Source organism: Pyxicephalus adspersus, chromosome 4 (assembly GCF_032062135.1).
Source record: "Pyxicephalus adspersus chromosome 4, UCB_Pads_2.0, whole genome shotgun sequence".
Taxonomy (NCBI): domain Eukaryota; kingdom Metazoa; phylum Chordata; class Amphibia; order Anura; family Pyxicephalidae; genus Pyxicephalus; species Pyxicephalus adspersus.
Window position 1 is genome coordinate 79,447,387 of NC_092861.1, and position 19,889 is coordinate 79,467,275.

Sequence of the window (19,889 nt, forward strand, 5' to 3'; positions counted from 1 at the left end):
GTGGAGCTAAAATGGACCTTCTAATGGTCTGGTTGTGCCAGCCTCCATTCATATATGTAGGTGACAGACATATATGTAAAGAGAAATAGAGGGCTCACACAAACCTGAGAAGACCCTGACCGCCTGCTCCGCATTTCATGGCACTGTACAGGGAGGAGGTGTAAAGGTAATAATATATTACATTGAGTTGGTAACTTGGAAAAGTGGGCCAAGTCAGCATGAGGATACTTTTCATTTTAGAGCACCTAAAGGAGTCACTTTGTTGTCTCCAGCACTAAGCGGCAAGGCCCACATGTAGCCATGTGTCAGTGTTTTGTGGTCGGGCTGTGACCTGTGACCCTGCACTGTAACACGTGATGCAAGCACAATAGAGAGCCGAGCGTCTTCTAGGAGGAATGCAGCAGCGAAGGAGTGCGCCTCGCCCCTCTCCAAGCTCCTCCCCGTGGGCGGTGCCGCGTGCCGTTAGGTTGTGTGCTCCCTGCGTGCGCCTCTCACTAGTAGCTGCGTGCGGTTGTCAGGGGGAGGAATGTGGAAGTGAGCGCTGTGCAGGGTGACAATCTCTCGCTGTGCTGTCACTGAGGACACCGGGAAATCCTCCCCGCCACCCGATGTGCCCGGACATGAACTCACGATCCCTCCTCACTGCAGCCTGACATTCATCGGCATCTTCAGCATCGCAGGAAGAAAGGGACCTGAGCGAGGTGTGGGGATTGTCAAGATGGCAGCGGCAGGAGCCGGGAGGTTATGTGCATGACAACACACTGATGCCACATCTGCCCGGTCTGGTCGTGCTTCCCCGCCCGGTGTGTAGGCTGGATGGGGGATCGCAGTGACACGTGAAGTTTCTTTCCATGGCCGCTGTGCAGAGATTGATGTGCACACTGTGAGCAGCAGTGATCGGGTGTACGATGTGCCGCCCGCACTGACAGCACAACCTCTTATTGGCTTTCCTGGAGCTTTCTTCTTCTTCTTGTTTCCTCTATCGCAGCATGGCAGAAGCTTTACCCCCCGTGTCCCCGGAGATAGACCCGGACTTTGAGCCGCAGAGCCGGCCCTGGTCGTGCACATGGCCCCTGCAGAGACCGGACTCCCAAGCTAGCCCGGCCAAGCCTGGAGAAGCCGGGGACGCCTCGTCCATGATCCCGGAGGAAGAGGACGACGACGAGGAAGTGTCAGGGGCCACAGCGGGCGGTGAGCCCGGAGAGAGGGGGGGAACCGTGCTGCTGGTGAGCGGAGGGGACGCGGGGGCGATGACCGTCCTGGCAGCCCCGGTTGGCGGTGTGGAGGCGGCGCAGAGCTCGCTGGGATCTGGCGGCGGCTCTGTGAGTGGCGGGCAGCAGAGGAAGTGCTCGTCCCGGAGGAATGCCTGGGGAAACATGTCCTATGCAGACCTCATCACCAGGGCCATAGAGAGCTCCCCGGACAAAAGGCTCACCCTGTCCCAGATCTACGACTGGATGGTCCGATCCGTGCCATACTTCAAGGACAAGGGGGACAGCAACAGCTCGGCAGGCTGGAAGGTGAGGGGGAGGGGAGGGCTTCACCTACCTACAACCCTGACCACCGAATACACTGCCAACCTACCCCCACAGGGGACATTTCCCTTCATTCCTGCACACAACAGGAAATGAGTGGAAATCTCTCCAAATTCATTGACATGCCTGGTAAGGTGACAATGCTGGATTCCCTCTTACTTTCTGTGTTCTATTAGACATGGATAGACAAATGTCCATAGTGGGGAGAGAGAAGTAACTTCTCCCAGATATTTCATCATTTTCTTTTCCAAGCAGAAATAGTTTGAGCTTTAAATAAACTTGAGGCTGGGACACAGATTGTGATGGAGCAGTGTAGTGTGCGGGTGACTGCACAGGCTGTGATGTGTCACAGTGGGGGCGGGGAAGGTTACACAAACGGTTATACGACATACGGTTATACGACATACAAATACTCGCACAACACACTTGAGGGTATACTTTTCTGGTGAGCTGAAACATAAACTGGTTCTTCCCTTCCAATGATGACATTAGACCAAAGGTTGAGACGACTGATGATGTGTAACACTGAATAGTGAGCACGATGAGGTTTGCTATGTTAGATTTCAGAATGTAAACATAAGATGAAGTCTGCTGAGGGCTTTATTAGACGTAGATGTGGCGTGTATCCTGGAGGGGATCCTCTCCTTGTTTACGGTCCAGGCCGCTATGATTGGATATGATCGGCCTGTGATGGAAAAATCCTGGGGATCGTCTTTAGTTCAGCAAGGAGTTTCTGTACCATTCACACTATAGACGGGATTGTTAAAGTTTTTATGTTGTCCTAGATCAAGGGGCTTTGTATACAAATACTTCCATTTATCTGTTCTATAAAAGTAGTGATTGGCGACAAGGATTACCCCTTTCAGCATTTAATGATGCCTTTCAGCACATTTATCAAGCATGCCTGGCAGGACAGTCATTTATTAATGACAGTGTAAAACACCAATCTTCCTTTCATAAATATTATAAGAAAACAAAAAATGGAAGTAGCAGTAAACAGTAATGATCTTGTATCCCCAATTGTTATATGATTCTAAAGCCTTTGTACAGGATTGGGGTGTAATGCGCCTTTATCCAACGCAGTTATTGTAGTGAATGATGACCAGACCTCCTGCCATTAATGAAGTATAGTTACGCGCTTGTCTTGCTTCCAGTAGTTATTGTGTTGGTGGTTGCTTGGTTCTTCTAATTCCAGATCATGGTATTTGACCACAGTGACTGCTTTCCTTGAGAATAAACATTTCATCTTTTGTTTGCTTTGCCATGCTCCGCAGCTCTCAAATTAGTGTAACGATGTGCTATTTGTAATCGGTAAAGTTTGTACTATATGTACACTGACACTTTTTTTGTTGTTATATGGTGTCTTTGCAGCAACTTTTTACAACTTTGTGATTACACTTGTTAGTGTGATGTGTTCATTGTAAAGAAGAAGGGAGTCCTCAGGTGCGTGTTTGTGTGTATAAAGCACAGCATTTCTGCTCAGTAATTCAGGCTGTAATCCAGGTTATAAAATGTTAGTCCTATGAAGTTTCCTGCAGTCACCCATCTGATTTTTAACCTGTGAGATGAATGATGATGGATGAAGCAGAGAGTGAGCTGCCAGTGGTCCTCTGAGGTGTAACACACATTTACCACTTTTAAATCTCACTAGTTTCATTTCTGTTAGCCATTTTACAATATTGATGGAACAGACGGTGACACCTTTACACTGAACATGGGCCGCCTACTAACACTAATATATTGTGGATGCTAAAATTTACAGACACAAAAGTGTTTACTATAACAACTGGGATGGTCTAGGGATTCTTTGACTTGTAAGTTTCTTTGTGGGTGGCCCTTTTCTTTACTCTAGGATTTAGAAAATAGATCCATTAGTACATACAATCAATAAAGCACGCTCAGTGCAACTTAGTCTGGCAGAATTTTTTTAGTATGTAAATTTAAATCATTGTACAGATATATAGTGTGGCAAAAACTTAATCCAAATATAACACAACTCTGGATATTCCATTTATTGTTTGACTTTTAGGTCAGTGATATAAGTGACAGATCTGAAAGCACCTAAAAACTTTTTGACCATCAAATTACAGTTCCAGCTAGGGATTTATTACCATGACCAATCATTCCATATCTCACAAGATTGCTTATACCAATACACTGCTCCAGCATTAATCCAGCCAATTGTGGAGAAAGTGATGTGTATGTAAAGGTTTGTACTAATATATTGTGCTAAAAATGGTTGTCCTAAAGAACATGTTACATTAACTACCAGAGTTCAGTACATTTTTTTAAAGGCTGTTTTTAGAAGCCAAATCTCGCTTGTATGCTCCACATTTAAAATTTCTCTTGTAACAGCATGTTGGAAGATTTTTCATGCTTTTTAGTGGTAATTTTAAAACTAGAAAAGAGAATAATGGCGCTGGCCAGAGGAGCACTTCAAAGAATCTTGTATCTAGAGAGGTCCAACAGATTTTTATACAAAGGCACAGAATGCAGCTGTTGATTGATATGGGCTATGGGTCCATGTTAAGAATACCAATTTTCTTACTATTCATAGTGAATTTAAATGACCATCTTTGTGCTGGGTGAAGTCTGTAGATTTTTGTTATATACAGTAGATCACCATCAAGGTGTACTGTCCACTAAAAAAGAATGTTCACATAAACTTTGAGATCCTAATATGTGAAAAATGCACTTAAAAACGATGAATCATACCTTACCCCCATGTTGTGCATTTCTAGGTACAACATTACTGTCTTTCCAGGTAAAATCCTGTGGAATGCAGAGCAGGCGTTGAGAAGATACCTCAGTGCATTGTAAAAGTGCCTTCTCATAACTTTTCAGTTGCTGAACATTATATATATATATATATATATATATATATATATATATATATATATATATATATATATATATATATATATATATATTCCTTGGGGTTGTAGGCTTGTATAGAGCCTGCAAGCCAGAGAATGGCTCAACTTATCTCGCAATTCAGACAAAGGTGTTGTGCTGCATGATTGATACAATTTAAAGAACATCTCTCTACATCTAGCAAAAACTAGAAGACAAGACAACAACCTGGTAAAGTTGAATGGTTTGCTAACTTTAGGCAAATCTGCGTTGCCCATGCACGGCTATTTTCCAAGAAGTTCCTGTATGCTTCTAAGGGGGATTTCAGTATCAGGCTATATGTTTTCATGATCTGAGAGCATAAATTGCCCTTTGCCAAATAAAACTAATACCATTTGGACTGCATATCTGAACAGATGTACTCTGGAATGTCAGAGTATGGGCATAAAATGGTTTCAAGCTTAGTGATGACCTTGTGTGCTAGGCCTTAGGAGTTGAAGAAAATCAGAAGCCCTTGGTAGGTAGTCTTTGTCCTGCATACCTGTATCTAGGCTTTAAATGGACCTGCAGCCAGAATATGCACACTATAGTAATCACATGTTTCCATCAAACAATCATCGCTTTCCATGAGAGCGGATCTTGACAGGCTGACGACTCTTTAAATGTAAATAACCAGCTGATGTTTCTAAGCGGACTACATTATAGACAGTCTGATTGTACAATCTTTTAGATCAACTTATTAATTTTTTAAAAAGGTCCGAAACCTGACTTTTTCTTTTTTGTGATCTTTCAGAATTAAAGACTAGAGTGCTAAGTTGGGGCTTTTTGACCTAAGAATATGTGAATATTTAAGTAGTTCATCAGTAGTCTTGGTACAAGTGCACTTTAAATGAAATTGGTACTGAGATATGGAGGCTTCAATTCAAGAATTTCTGCCTGGCTGCATTGCTGAACCAAAAGCTTTACTACTTTGAGTCTCGGGTTCTGGCATTCTTGATTTTCATGCTTGTTCTGGGTTGGGAACCAGAGATTCTGCCCTAGTGTCCACTTGCCGTAATCTAAACAAACCTGATCTCCAGCACTGTAAATGGTGTCTGAACATTCCTTTTAGAAACATGGTTTTGCAGCCTTAAAGGAACATGTTGTAGTGTCTGCTCTCTCCCAGTTGTCCCCAATTATAACACAACTTCCTCCTTGTACTTTTTTTTGTACAAGTGCCACTCAGCCTTAAGTTAAAAATAAAAATCAAAGTTTTAAAGAGCTTGTGAGTTTGAGTTAAATGTCTGCATGTACAGCATATAATGCGTATCTTATCAGACAGCAACAGAAGTCTGGGCAATGATCAACCATGTTTTTTGGGCTGAGTGGAACTTGTATTTCCATCTGGGTTTAAACGAAGTGTGACATCAAAGTATTGTGCTGTCCATATTTCACATGGTTTGTGTTTGGAAAGCAGGGAAAGACATTGTGTCCTGGTCTAACAGAAAAGTAAATAATCCTTCACACAGACTCTGTTGGCGGTCATACAAACTTGGAAGAACATCTTTAAAGCAACATTTCATCATCTTTTGGATTAAAACTACAACTGCACTAATATGTTAGTGGCTAACCCATATTTGTCTTAGTGTCAACAACAAGATAATTGTACCAGTACATTTTTTCGACAGATATGTTTTTTCCATACATTTGGGGATACTTCATGGAACCCTAGCGGAACATGGTATGTGCTGAAAAGCTGCAAGTCTTCTGCATTTTGTGTTGGCCCCACAGTGTGAGTGGTAGACTCCTCCTGGATCCATGCATGAGTATCCCAGGTTCTGTTAATACATTTAGGACACAAAAAAGGCGGGGCACCTATAGTTTAATTTTTGGGTAAAACTTTTTTTAAGCAATGAGAGTTTAATCCTGGTTATCACATGGATCCTAGTTCTAACAGGCTGTACTGGGAAATAATATATTGGGACAGATAGGGTTCTATTTATGAATATTTTTTAAATGTTAGTTTCTAACTTGTTTCAGTGGGAATAATGTATATATCTTCCACTTTGGGTTGAAAGTCAAGCGACTTTTGTGAATGTTCATCATTAGATAGTAATTTCAGTGAGAACTGTGATAATGTCATAGGCTTCCTTCTAGACCTATACAGACTTTATTGCAATGTAACCAGGGGGTATTTTTAGCCAGAGCATACTTCTAGAAGCAGGGAAAGGCAATATTAAAAGTTTCTACAAGATCAGGCAGCATGTCAGACATAACTTTTCACCATCAGTGTCTCATAACTCTCCCTTCTTTCTACAGAACAATAAGGCAAGATCTGTTGAGCTTAACAGCATGTAACCTTTCAGAGCCAGTTAGAAGTTTCTTAAGGTTTACTGAGTGAATTGTGTGCCTGTGCATTGCCTCCTAATTCACCTAATTGTTTCCTTTTAGCACTGAATAAGGAAACAAAGAAAACTATACAACTAGCATAACATTGTTTTCTAGAAATTCTAGTCATTTGGCTTTGTAAAACTTCAATACTAAAGAAATGCTATGCTTGGTTGATGGCCTTCATCACCCTTTCCCCATCTTTCTAATTGTAAAAGCAATAGAACGCACAAAAACTAAAAACAGCCTTCTTGAGGCAAACCTATACCACGTCCTTTGAGACTGATGCTTAAAAACATCTGTCTGGAAGGGGCACAGTTTTGGGATTCGTGGCAATGCTGACCCAACAATAGGAAGTGAACATGACTAACCAACATTTAAGCATAAAGCATTTGTGGGTGATAGATGTGACAGTGTTTTTATGGCCGTGTCCCAGAGAGGGCACACAGGGACGTGTATATAATAGTAGTGGCTCACACTAGAAGTGTGGTTTCATTGTACAAGCAGTATGATTACAAAGCATAGTTTACAGCTTAACCAATGGGCAGAAGTTCAGTGTCTTTGTCTAACATGGAGGAACTAAACATGCTGTCGTGTCGCAGTACCTCAGACAACAACAGAATTGTGTATAAAAGCGTTTATGTCGCATAATTTATGCATAATCTGCACCTATTAAAAAGATGATTATTAGCACTGTTTAAATCATTCTGCTTAAACGAAAATCTATGAGACAAAAATGACCATACATGTGAGTGCATGTGAGGATAGCAGTAGTTTAGGAAATTTCGATAAGTGTAGTTTCATTGCACGTTTTAGCATTTTTCATTGCCACACATTTAATTATTTTGCAGCCACAGTATCCTTCCATGATCACCATTTTTAGGGTCTTCATCAGACTGCCTGTTACAAATGTCAAGAAGTGTGTGAATAAAAGATATATATATATATATATATATATATATACACACACATATATATACACACACACACACACCTATATACAGTAGCTAAGTGAACAATCTCCATGCTGCAAAATTTAAGAAGATGTATCCACCAAATAGAGGTGGAACATTGTGCAGTTCCACCAACAATCTAGGACATGCACTGCTTAGGTAAGGATATATGTTCCCACTGCATAGGTAAATATATTTCTTTGCATTGGCTGATAGTGGCTGGGCCATTATGACACCTTTAAGGGCCAATATTTTTGTGTGCCCCAAATAAATTGCAACCTAATCGGTTATCTCCTTGCAAAAGAAATAGTTCATAATGTTTACTGGGTAGCAAATTTTATAATAAAAAATAGAAAGCCATCACCTCAGTTTTTTTTTAAATCTTTAACACTGAAAATACCTATGGAACATTTATTAAAATCCTTTTTTCTATATATTTTTGCTTGGTGTATGTAAATTATTAAAATATTCTCAGGCATTTTATGTAAACAAGAATCCACATTTCCTACAGTATTCTTTAAAAAATGGTAATTTATTTTATAGCAGGGAAAGGGACATGGCATTACAGGCCTGACTGAGTACTGGCCAAATACAGTGTGATCGGAGTCAAAGAACAACATATTCAAGAACAGCTTCTTTATCAAACCACACTTTTTAAACACTTAACATAGTAAAAATAAATTACTTTTACATTTCAATACAATTGGCAGTCTTCACCTTCCCTATACTTTGTGAGAAGGAAGAGAGCTGCAGTCAATGAGGGAATATCAGAGTGGAGCGGAGTTTGTGTGCTTTAAGTATGTACCAGAGAATTGTTCCGGAAGCTGAATTGTTATTATGTATATAATAGCCTGGGCTTGATACTTACAAATCCTAATATCAAAAGATAGCATTGGGGTACTATATCTTCATATACTTTTCTATCCATTAATGTTGCCTTTTTCTAACTCTGAAAAACCCTGAACAGCCAATCAGATTTTGTTCTGCCTAAATCTGACCAGTGAGGGGTTGCTATGATTTACTACTTTCAGAAATTGGCACAGTTCACAGCTGGCCACAACAGGTTTTGGACCATTTATAAGTATGATGACTGATAAAAGCTTTAAGCATCCCCACCTAAATCCTAATAGAGAAATTATACCAATTGTGTTGGCCATTGTACTTTTTAATACTGCAAACTGAGACTGTCTGCTTGGGCAGAAGGCATAAAACAAATTGATTTGCATTGGACCAGGAACAGTAATTAGATCCTACTGGGTATTGGGACTTAGGTTTAGGTTTTCTTTTTAGTAATTTATTGTATAGTTAGGAATAGACTTTCATATTCTATTCTTACCTTATGAAACACAGCACCTACAACAGGGTTCAGAATTGTTGGCCATCTTGGGTGACTAGGCTAGAGTGATGTAAATCCTGCAGCATTCGCAGACCACTGTCTTTTTATAGAAAAAACCTGCCAACGGGCATGTACGTTATATAGATATACTGCCTGTTCCTTGCAATAAAACAACCTGCCTGCTTTCATTTTTTTTATTGTTACAGTATACTTGTGTTTTACACATTGCAAGCCTGCTACCTAAGTGTGGCAGATTGCATCTGTGACCATTTAGCTTAAGGTTAAGCATGTTTTCCACAAAGGTTTTTCGGATTCCGAGCAATACAGATCTATTCTGGGAACTTGCTATTAAAAGCGCGCTTCTCTTTTTATGTGTTTTTGTGTCCTTAAACAGTGTTTTGACAGATTGGCCAGGAAAGACTCGTGCTCATCGTTCTGACATTCCCGTCATGGAAGATTTCCTCAATCACTAAGCCAGTACTACATCTTTATAGAAATATCCAGCTCTTGTAACACTGTGGGAGGAGGAAGAGAAGTGCCAGATGTAGACACATCTGTTTGTAATCGCTTCAGAGCTTAGGAACTTCAGTTCTAGTAAAGATACTTAACAGAAAATGTAACTCCCTCATCTTATGTGCTCCATTTTGTAAACACAAGCAAACCAATGGGAAGCTTAGTTCCTTTTTCAGTAGCGGGATTACAGGTACTGTAGTATCTTATAGTCTTCTATATATGGTTGCAAGTTGTCCTCTGTCGTCATTTGATGTGAACTGCTTTTAGATGTCTCAAATCACAACATTTGGAAGGTCAGCAGATCACAAGTATTAGAAGGTTAGAGGTCAGCAACTTTTTTGGCCACTAGGCCATTTAGGGGTAGGCAGGAGCACACTGGGCCGGACTCCCTATCGAGTCCCGCCCTAATGGCTCCGCCCCACCAGGAACGCCCCTCAAAGAAAAACCCGCTCCTCCACAATGCATACGAAGGAGAGATGTTACCTTTTTACCCCAGCGGAAGAAGTGTTAACGCCGGCCGCGCTACATAAGGAAGGGAGCCACCACACGGAGGCTCAAGAGCTGCATGCGACTCCAGTAGTTTGTTCCGGCTCCGGCCCAGGTTGCTGGCCGGCATTAGTCCGGATCGGCCAGGGGGCGTTAGGCCGGAAAAAACTACCAGCTAGGCTGTATCTGGCCTAAAGGCCGGAGTTTACCGACCCCTGTTTTAGAATTTAACCCCATATATGCCACAACACCTTCTAGGGCCATCAGCAGTAGTGTACTCTATTGGCGAGCTGGTGTGAACACAACAATTGATACTCTAAAATGAATCCCAAACAGTGATTTCGGTAGAGGGATATTATATAAACACAGCCTGCATTGTGAAATTTAATTTCTTCTGAATTCCTTTAGATACAGAAACAAATGTAGGCCTTTTTTAAAGTTCTTTTACAGCTTATTCTGGATTTGTCCAGACTTTAGTGTTCACAATTTGTGTACAGGATCACTTTATAGTTGATACATGAGTATGTAACTTGCAGTGTTGTGTGTTTAAAGAAATGAGATTGCAGTACATTGTGTAAAACAAAAAATGCAAGTGTGGAGATTTTCTGTGTGCATTCAAAATGAATAGGATGCTTCAGGTGTAACTAAAATACATGTAGTATAAAGTATAGTAGTTCTCAGGCTTTGGAAGTTGACAGACTCCTTATTTGTTTTTAATCCTCCCGATACTTTAATGTAGCGTGTAAACATAGGCTGTATAGTTCCACCATTCTTTGCAGGCTCCTACATAGCCCCACCATAGTCACATTTTATTTGCATGTTCTCAGCTATGATCTACAGCCCTGTGTGGATGCTTCAAATGCCAATGTGCTCAGAGATCCCAATGCTGCAAACTGAAGCTCCATCTATGCACTTCTCTTAGTGAAGTGACGGATAATGGATCCAAAGGCATTGCTGTCATTATTAACAATTGACCACTCTTTGGATTGTGCCAGGGAACACAAAGTCCAAAACCCAGAAATGTTGTGACTTTCTGCCTTAAGAGTTAAAGTTATAAATGATATGTCTTTCATGCTGTGCAAAGCTACAGCACTATCATTAACTGGGCATTGATAGTTATGCAAGCATAGGTATGTTTTCTTCACTGGATACATATTTATGCTGTGCCCTGAACTTAGTTCTATGCAAATACCCTTTAATTTTTGTCACCAATAAGATAGTCTTCCATTTATTAAACAAGGATGGAAGTTAAACAAACTATAAAGTAGGTTTGTGTATTTCACAATAGAAATGAGAAGCAAGTAAAATCAACACAGTCCTGTTTCCAATCTTGCACAATTTATAGCATATACTTTATAAAAGGTAATAATAATATAAATTGTTTTGTAGTGACACATGCAAGTTTTTAGATAACTTGTTTGGATTGGATGCTGCGGTTTACACTTTACCATACTGTTGCCACTTGTATCCAGTGTTCTTTGTGCAGGGGCAACATAATTGTAGCTCTTCATATTTCTTGGGCATAGCACATGCTCTTGTTTGTCATAATGGTGGTATATTCAGATTTTCTAGTCTGCTTTTTTGAACAAAGCTGCCAGTGCATTGTTACACTGTGCCGTCACTCTTGCTTGCAGTTGTCAGCTGAAATTAGTTGGTCAAAGGTAGTGTTGCATCATTCTTTTATGGTTTGCAATATAACCAGACATTTATGGCCATGTACCAGGACTTGCAGAAAGGGACAATCATGTCACTTTTTTGTGACTCAATCTTTTGCACAGTTTCCCTTTGAATTTTTTTTGAAAATCTTTTCTCCTTTCTTCTTTTCTTTTTACTGAAATTTTGATCAGTGTGAAATTCTGCATGTTAATTTACTATTTTTTTCCTATGCTGTGATCCAGAGAGTAATTCCAATAGCCAAGGGAAAGTACAGACGGTTGCTGAACTGGGCCTTTGTTTCGGTATTCTTTGGCTCAAAGTCAGCTGCAGGCAGCAACTGGAGACCTTTTGACGTACTCTGTTCATAAAGCCAAGTAAAGAATTCACAGCCCAGCAAAATTAAGATTGCATACACGCTTAAACACACCAAGCTAACATGTACAGATCATTGTTTACTTCCTGTGTAAGTTCTGGTACATTGAGTACCAAGAAAAGTTCTTATTATAAACACAAGTGCCAGACTTTACTATAATCTTACTTGTTAAAGCCATGATGAGTTATTAATGTGCAACATATTTCTGTTCTTGGAGTGCAATGTTTTTTTCCCACCTAATAGTTAAAAAGTTCATGTTCTGACTTGAAGGATCTTTTTTTGGATAGCTTCATGTCTGTAGTATTCCACCAGTCCTTGGATCAGTTTTTATATACAGCAGTAGATCTGAAGGTCTAACGGGGAAAATGCTTGGCAAACTATAGATTAGGCTAACTATAAAGATGAGATGGTGATCTTAAAACTAAAATGCATTCAAAAATATATTTTATAGTTTTGCATCCAGTGGGGGGAGTTGGAACCACTGCAGGGTTTTTACTAACCACCTCCCTGTTGTGGGAGTGAGGGGAGAAGTTGTCTCTAATACAAAAAAAAAAAAAAAAAATCCACATTTTTGGAGGTTCTAATACTGCACTATTCAATAAAAATATGTCTCTCCAATGGGGTTTTAAGCCAGGCTTGTGAACCTCTGTAGAGTGTCGGCAAGATTCTGCACTGATGCATAGTTGCTCTCACACACATGCGTGAGTTAGGCCATCCCCTCCTAACCCATCCAAAAGGCCCAGACTGCTAACAGTCAGCACAAACCTCTCAGTGGGGAGTGGTTGTTCATACTTTCATAATATTATGAACTCCTCCAGGTGGCCTGAATTGTTTTTTTTTATGGTGGTTTATTTTTACCTGAATGACTGGACCCAAGCACATGAATATCCTTCACCTGGACATGAACAGGGTTGATATTTAAAGTAACATAGTCTCATAATTCGTGGGAGTTCATTATTACCCCCACCCAAGTATACATGAGATGCGCTTGCTCAGCTTATTGTACATTTACCAGAAGACAGGTTAGGCTTTTTTTTTCTTTTTTTGTTTCCTGTTTTAGTTTGGCTTTAATATGCAGATTATGCAGCATTGGACTTTTGAAGGGCTGGCATATCTGTCGTGGTAATAAATTCATATACATGGGAAAGCTTTAGAAGTACTTTTATAAAGTATGTGTATACAAGAGCATGGATGTCCATATAGTAAACTGTTTGTAAAATTAAAAATTACCAGCAAAAAAAATACCCGCTAAACTGAGACAAGCACAGATCATTTGGGTATGATGTTTTTAGGTGAAGAATCAGAATCTTGTGGCTTTAGCAAATGGCCTTTTTCTGCTGCAATGTTCAATGAATTGGTGTGTGACAACGATCTGTAGACAAGCTCAAGGGTAAGGCTAGTCTTTTATCGGAATTCTGGATGTGTCTGTCCATACAACAACTTGTGGTGGACATGCTATGTATGAAGTTACAGCAAGCCTTTCTCTATACAAGGGATCAGACAAGCATGTTCACAGTTCACATCACAAAGATATATACTCTTGTGCTCTGCTTATTACTATTGTTTTGCCACTTTTAGTAGTAGGTTTTACACAATTAACTCCAAAGGAACAGAGACTTCACTTAGCAAAGTACTCAGTTTAGTGTGTTTAGTAGTTTAGTAGTCTGAAAATTCATCTATGTGCTAAGAAATCATTTTTGTTTGCACATGACTTGATAATTGAAGTGATCTAACTTGACTTTATTAGGCTGTGAGAACAACCACTTGTTGCTATGATCTGTCTCTGTTATTTAAGTAAGTCAACATCTGTGCTCCTGGTAATCCTTATGCTTCTCACCTCAGAATTTGGTTTTTCAGTATATGTACTGTTTGATTTACCACTACAGGTTGCATTAGTAATTCAATAAAAAGAAAGTGAATTATCTGGATTATATTGGAGGGGCAGTGGAAGTGCTTACTCTATCCTGTCACTGTGATGAGGAGTGCAGGGGTATATAGAAGTAGTGTAGTGTTTCACTGTCCTTTATGCTCATGAAAAATGGCTTGTTAGCTTTGACAACACACTGGTGGAGGCTGATGCAATAGTTTCTAATCTTTTGGATTGCATAAGTATTAGTGTACTTTATGTCTTTTCATGCACCTTAAAGATTACTGCTGCCAGTTACGGAAAAATTCACATGAAAGTTCAGAGCGGACTTTGGACTGTTATCGCAGTGTAATGTGTCTTGGATTGTTTTAACCAAATGTTGTTTTTAGGACATAGACCCAAGACAAAAACTGTCCCTGGTCATTTTCAGGTCATATAATACATTTGGCTTTTTTTTATTGGGGTGTTGATAAAACACATAAAGCTTTTCTTTAGATATCCGGACAGTACTGACTAAGGCCAAAAGTTTTGAATTGTCAAAAGTTGTATTTCCCTTCAGCCAGTTATCTAATCCAGACAATGTGCAAGTTCTTGCTTGTTTATTATTCCAACTGGAGTCAGAGCGAAATGATTGCTCAAGGCTATGACTAGATTGCAAGGGAAAAGGAGCTCACTTACGAGGTCGCCTCTGTGCTCTCCCCTTCATTCAGCGTTTTTTTTTTTTTTTTTGTCGTCACACTCACCACGTGATGCTTAATTTACAGTGGTGCTTATTGTTTTCATTTTTAATGTTGATGGCCAAACGGTGGAAGAGTTATACCCCAAAGTATTTTGGGTGAAAACTGTATGATGAGGAGGAGTGTTTTTTGTGCCAATTTTATAAACCTAAACATTTTGGTGCTACCATCATAGTTATGGATAAAATACTACTTTAAGGAAAGTGTTTATAAATGACCACTTAAATATGCATTGGCAGTCATATTAGGGGTTTATGTAAATCCTGCCATTCTGCAAGTATAATTCATATTAGATTGTGGTATTATAGCAAAGAGACACGCTGCAAATAACAGCACCTTTTCATGATGTCCAGTGTTTCAAAACACATATTTATAGACTTACTGCTCATATTAGAGTCTTGTTCACAGACGGCCCTTTTCCTGTATGTCCACATTTCCACAAATGATTGGTCTAAAATAGCAAAAGCTTACTGTACAAAAGTGTTAGTATATCTGTAAGTGGTATTTCTGAAGGAAAACCATACCTGGCAAGTGTCAACAGTGCTAGTTAGAGCAGAAGTAGGCATGCTATTTTTTTAGGCTGTAATTTTTCCTTCCTTCCTCTTAAGCTTTTCTGTGAACAGTTTGTAAACCAAAGCTGCCACTTTACACTCATAGTCCCCCCACCTTAGAGTTGAATTCAGTTTTCAGCATATGGGAAATATTTTTTTTTCAGTGACCTGACCTTACAGTCAGTTATACAGAAATGAAACTTTAAGGTAGATTTCTTTTGATCATAAAGTTTTTTTGAAATGTGCATTCATAGTTACATTGAACATTATTGCATCGATAAAGACAGCAGGGAAAGGGCTTCTGCTTTTTTTTTTTTTTTAAGGGTGAAATGCTTTAATTGGGGGTTTTCAGGGCTTCCATATACAACTAATTTGATTGTTAAATTGTCTTAATAAAGTGATCTTTAGGTAAGGAAAACGGTACAACAAGAATGTACAACTTTAAATTAGTTGGCTGCAGGTAAGGCTTTGTTCTGTGGTTGCGGTGGCAGCAGCCAATGAACATGCACTTTGTTGCTCTTGCTTACTGAACAGCTTGGGACTGTCTATCAAATGATGTGTTTTTTGACATAGATGTTTTGTCTGAATGGTGGATGAAGCAGAAGGTGAAGACTAAAATTAGTTTTGGAGTAAAAATTGCTCAGGTGATTAACACAATAACATCCAGTAAAGTACAAGAAAGAGGTGGTAGACACATCGCCAAAAAAGTTCCAAAATATACCAGCTGCTAGTTTAGGGAGATATAGCTGTATCCATGTGGCCTTGGAATTTATATAAGAGCAATGTTAGTATAGTAGAAATGTAACTGCAATCATCTCACTCTACTGGTCCCATTGTGATACAATGTTTTTTTTCCATTCTGAAGATTTAACCTTCCCTGATACTGCTTATTACATAACAGCAGGATTGCATGATACAGCTGAGGTGACACTGTTGGGAAATTTAAGATAAATGACATACCAAGGACTAATTTGTATTATCAGCATTTTTTAAGTTCATACATTGCTGCTCCTCCAAAAATAAACTAGTAGAATATATAAAGAAAATGCAGAGCCACTCCCCTGACTCTGTGAGCAGTGATCAATCGAAAATCAGGGTAAATAGAATCTCAACTAATAAATACTTCCAGGTGCCTGCAAAACCTAAAATAGAGTTAAACAATAAAAAATGCATATAACGTGTTATTGTAATTAGGGTCACATTATGTGTATACTTGATAGCTCTTTTTTTGGGTCTTTGCTTTGTGGTGTTCATGATTTTTAATATACTAAAAATAACTTTTTTTTATTTGCTCTGTTCCAATATTTTTTGTCAGTCTGGATTTCTTAATGGTGTCCAGCTTGATTGGATCCAGAATTTTCTCACTTGACAACCACGAGCTACCAAGTTGAATGAGATTACTGTGCCAGCCTCAGGCAAACCATTGCTGGCAGATGCCCAACAACTAAAAATACAGCTTCTACCAGTCATACTTTGGGCAGGTGTCAACCCTTTTTCCACCTGGCACATCAGATAGCCATTTGGCTTCTAAAAACACAATTCATGAAACTGTTCGGCAGTCAGTTCAATTTTTAGCACTTTCATTTTATGCGGAATTATTCTTTTAGGACTTCTTTGTAATAGATATGTTAAGGATTCAGATGTAATACGTACCAATAATTTTGTAGACCTGCCTTTTTGCCAGGTTACAGGTAAAATCAAAGTTTTGTGAGCAGCAACCTTAAAGACCATGCACTTCATGGAAAAAAAATTATCTCTCTATACTTCAGTTTACTGATTATTTTATTTTTTTTTATGTCAGGAAATAGTGTTTTACAGGTCTGTATATATGTTTTCACACAGCTTATAGCTGGGTCTTTCACATTTTCCAGCTCAATCTATTTAGAGAGGTGTGCTTTAATCTTGATTTCTAACCTTAAACCATACATTTTCATCCAAGACTATAGCTAGGTTCTATGTTTACCAAAAATATCAAGTACACAATGGTGGTATATAAGTTGTGCTGTGACATTTTTAAACACGGTATTAAAAGAAGCATGCTTATTTCAGAATGTCCAGCTTAAAATAGTACTGTAGTATCCCTTGGTGGAGCTCCTAAAATAAACCTGTAGGGATGTTGGTTACCAAATTGCAACTCGGACTGCTTAGTAAGCATTTATAGGTTCTGCAATGTTCCTTCAGTTATCGTGCAGACAACTTGAAAACCTCAGAAACCCAGAAAGGTGACTTGTTCAACAGAACTTCATACAGCCTTGTATATTGCCTGACATGTAGAAATACCAGTAAGCGTAAAACTAGTGAGTAGTGGTTTTCTGGAGCTAGAACTTCATCAACCAATATATACTCTGTGCGTGTATTTTACTTTACTTTAAATGTACTTAAACTCCGAATGTCCTGCTCCTCCAATAGTATAGAGGTTTTGTTTTTGTTTTTTTATCTTTTAAACCCAAGCCATGAAAGTTACACAGTCTCAAGATAAATTCTGGGGCCGTTTTTGGTGTTTTGTCAAGGCGATGCAATCCACATCTTCCTGTTTTATCATAAAGTGTAGAAAAATTCATATTGATCCACCAGAAATACATTCAGCTCTTAAGTCCTGTTGTACACTGACAACACATTTTTACATGGCAATGGCAATCTGAAGCCTTTTTTTAAGGTCAGGGCCTATTAGTATTAAGGCAATCATCAACTGCCTGGCAATTTTTAGGTAGGTGACGGTGGTCCTTTTAAACCTTAATGTAGGTGGTATTGACAGCTTAATCATGTCCTTTCTGAAATTGGCTCAATTTGACCAACGTTTGGCTTGGATAAAAATGTAGTATGGCCAGACTCATAATCATAATTAAATATTAAAATTTATCTGTAACTTTACAACCTGGAAATAATGATGAAGCTGCTGGTGGTCTCCCTTGTTTAGAGCCACCACCCTCACGCAGGCTGTGCCTGTTTATTTTCACATTGGGGTGAAAAGATGTTGCAGAGGACAAGGTAACATACTTTACTGTGACCTGCAGTGTCTAGGAGGGGGAGCATACAAGGGACAAATAAAGGATTTGGCTCAGTCTGTGGAGGTATAGAAAGGTTTGTTTTTCTTTCTTTTATAAGGCTTGAAATCTGATAGGACACTATCACTTAGGAACCTTTTAGATGTTCTTTTAAAAATATATTTATAACCTCTTCTGTATTCTAGTGTCAATTCTTTAGTACTGTAATCCAACTAAACAAGTAACATCACATTATAGGCTGCTGGTGTTTGATTTGTTCAGAAAAAACAAAAAAGACTTGTTCATGTAGCAATGCATAAATTACATGAAGTAACATTTTCACCAAGGCTGTCTGGATTAATGTTAAATTGTAACAGTTGCAGTTTTACAATTCTAAATTGACTCTAGGAGCTGCTGTGATAAACAATACTCTCTGGTTACAAATCAGGCACAGTTAATCCATAAGGCGTTCTCTTTATACGCTTTTAAAGGTGTGTGTGTGTTCCAGGCACATAACATTGTTAAAAAGTTGTAATTGAAGATGTTCCAATGGTAATTGTATAGATTTAGAATATCTGCGTGTTTTTTTTTGTATTATCATTGCATGTAAAAGACTGTGCTTAAGGCCAGGTTTACACTGGTTGGGGTTCTTTCTGAAACCGGTACAGCTGCGACTAACCACGCTTCCATCAGAACAAATGGGTTGGTTAGTCTATTAATTTTTTCAGGTGTTTGCTTGCAGTAGCATCACTGTGTTTTTTCAGATACATGATGTGTTTGAAAACATTCAACTGCTAAAAAATATTATGTACATAAGAAAAAGAAAAACAAAAACACTACTTTTAGCCACGAGAAACATGGGTTACCACTCCTGCTGCTCTGAACTGGTCACACAAGCTATTTTCTTCCAGTGATTCTCTATGTGTTATAATATTAAAACTAGGCCAGCCCACCAAAATCTTCAGTGTGCCATTAATATTCTAAGATCTCCTTCTATTCCAGGCACCTTTAAAAAGGAGGACCAGCATGCAATATTTAAAAACGTTCACAGTGCTTGACATTTTCGGGTAAAAAAAACACCAAAAAACAACTTTCAATAAGAATATAAAGGTCTTGGAGCTCACCATGCCTCTGCTTGTTTAACCATCAATTTTCAGAAATAGCTTGGCGCTGGTCCAGGCACAGTGTCCAAACTGTCCATCCTGTAACACAGCGGTCCCCAACCACCGGGCCGCGGCCCACTACCGGTCCGCGGCGGTGTTTTCAGTGGGCCGCGAGTACATGATCCATTATTGAAAACGAAGCGGCACCCAACCACCATCCGCGGACCCGAAGTGGTCCGCAGCGGTGTTTGTATGAGATGCCGGTAAATGTACACAGTAGTCTGTGTACAAGCAATGCGAGCACATGACATGCAGCTCGATTGGCTGTCAGATGTCATGTGATCGCTTTGAAGCAGCAGAGGTGCACAGAGAGAAAAGAGAAGACGCCAGAGTATGTCTTTTCTTTTCTCTCTGTGCACCCCCCGGTCCTCAGAGAAATTTCCTTCCGTGAAACCGGTCCCTGGGGCCAAAAAGGTTGGGGACCGCTGCTGTAACAGATCTACCCATATGTGTGATATTCAGAACCCAAGCGAAACGGGACATTTTATGCAGAGCCCAATTCATAGATCTTGTTA

The 19,889-nt window shown here is 39.4% G+C and overlaps 1 protein-coding gene across 1 annotated transcript in view; it reads left to right on the forward strand.

The window, feature by feature from the left end:
* Positions 1–262: 262 nt before the first annotated feature.
* Positions 263–19,889, forward strand: part of FOXO3 (forkhead box O3) — a 44,141-nt gene continuing 24,514 nt past the window's right edge. The window contains exon 1 of the mRNA XM_072408736.1: positions 263–1,520. Within this exon, the coding sequence (XP_072264837.1) occupies positions 990–1,520 (531 nt within the window). The 5' untranslated portion in view covers positions 263–989. The remainder of the gene's footprint in view (positions 1,521–19,889) is intronic.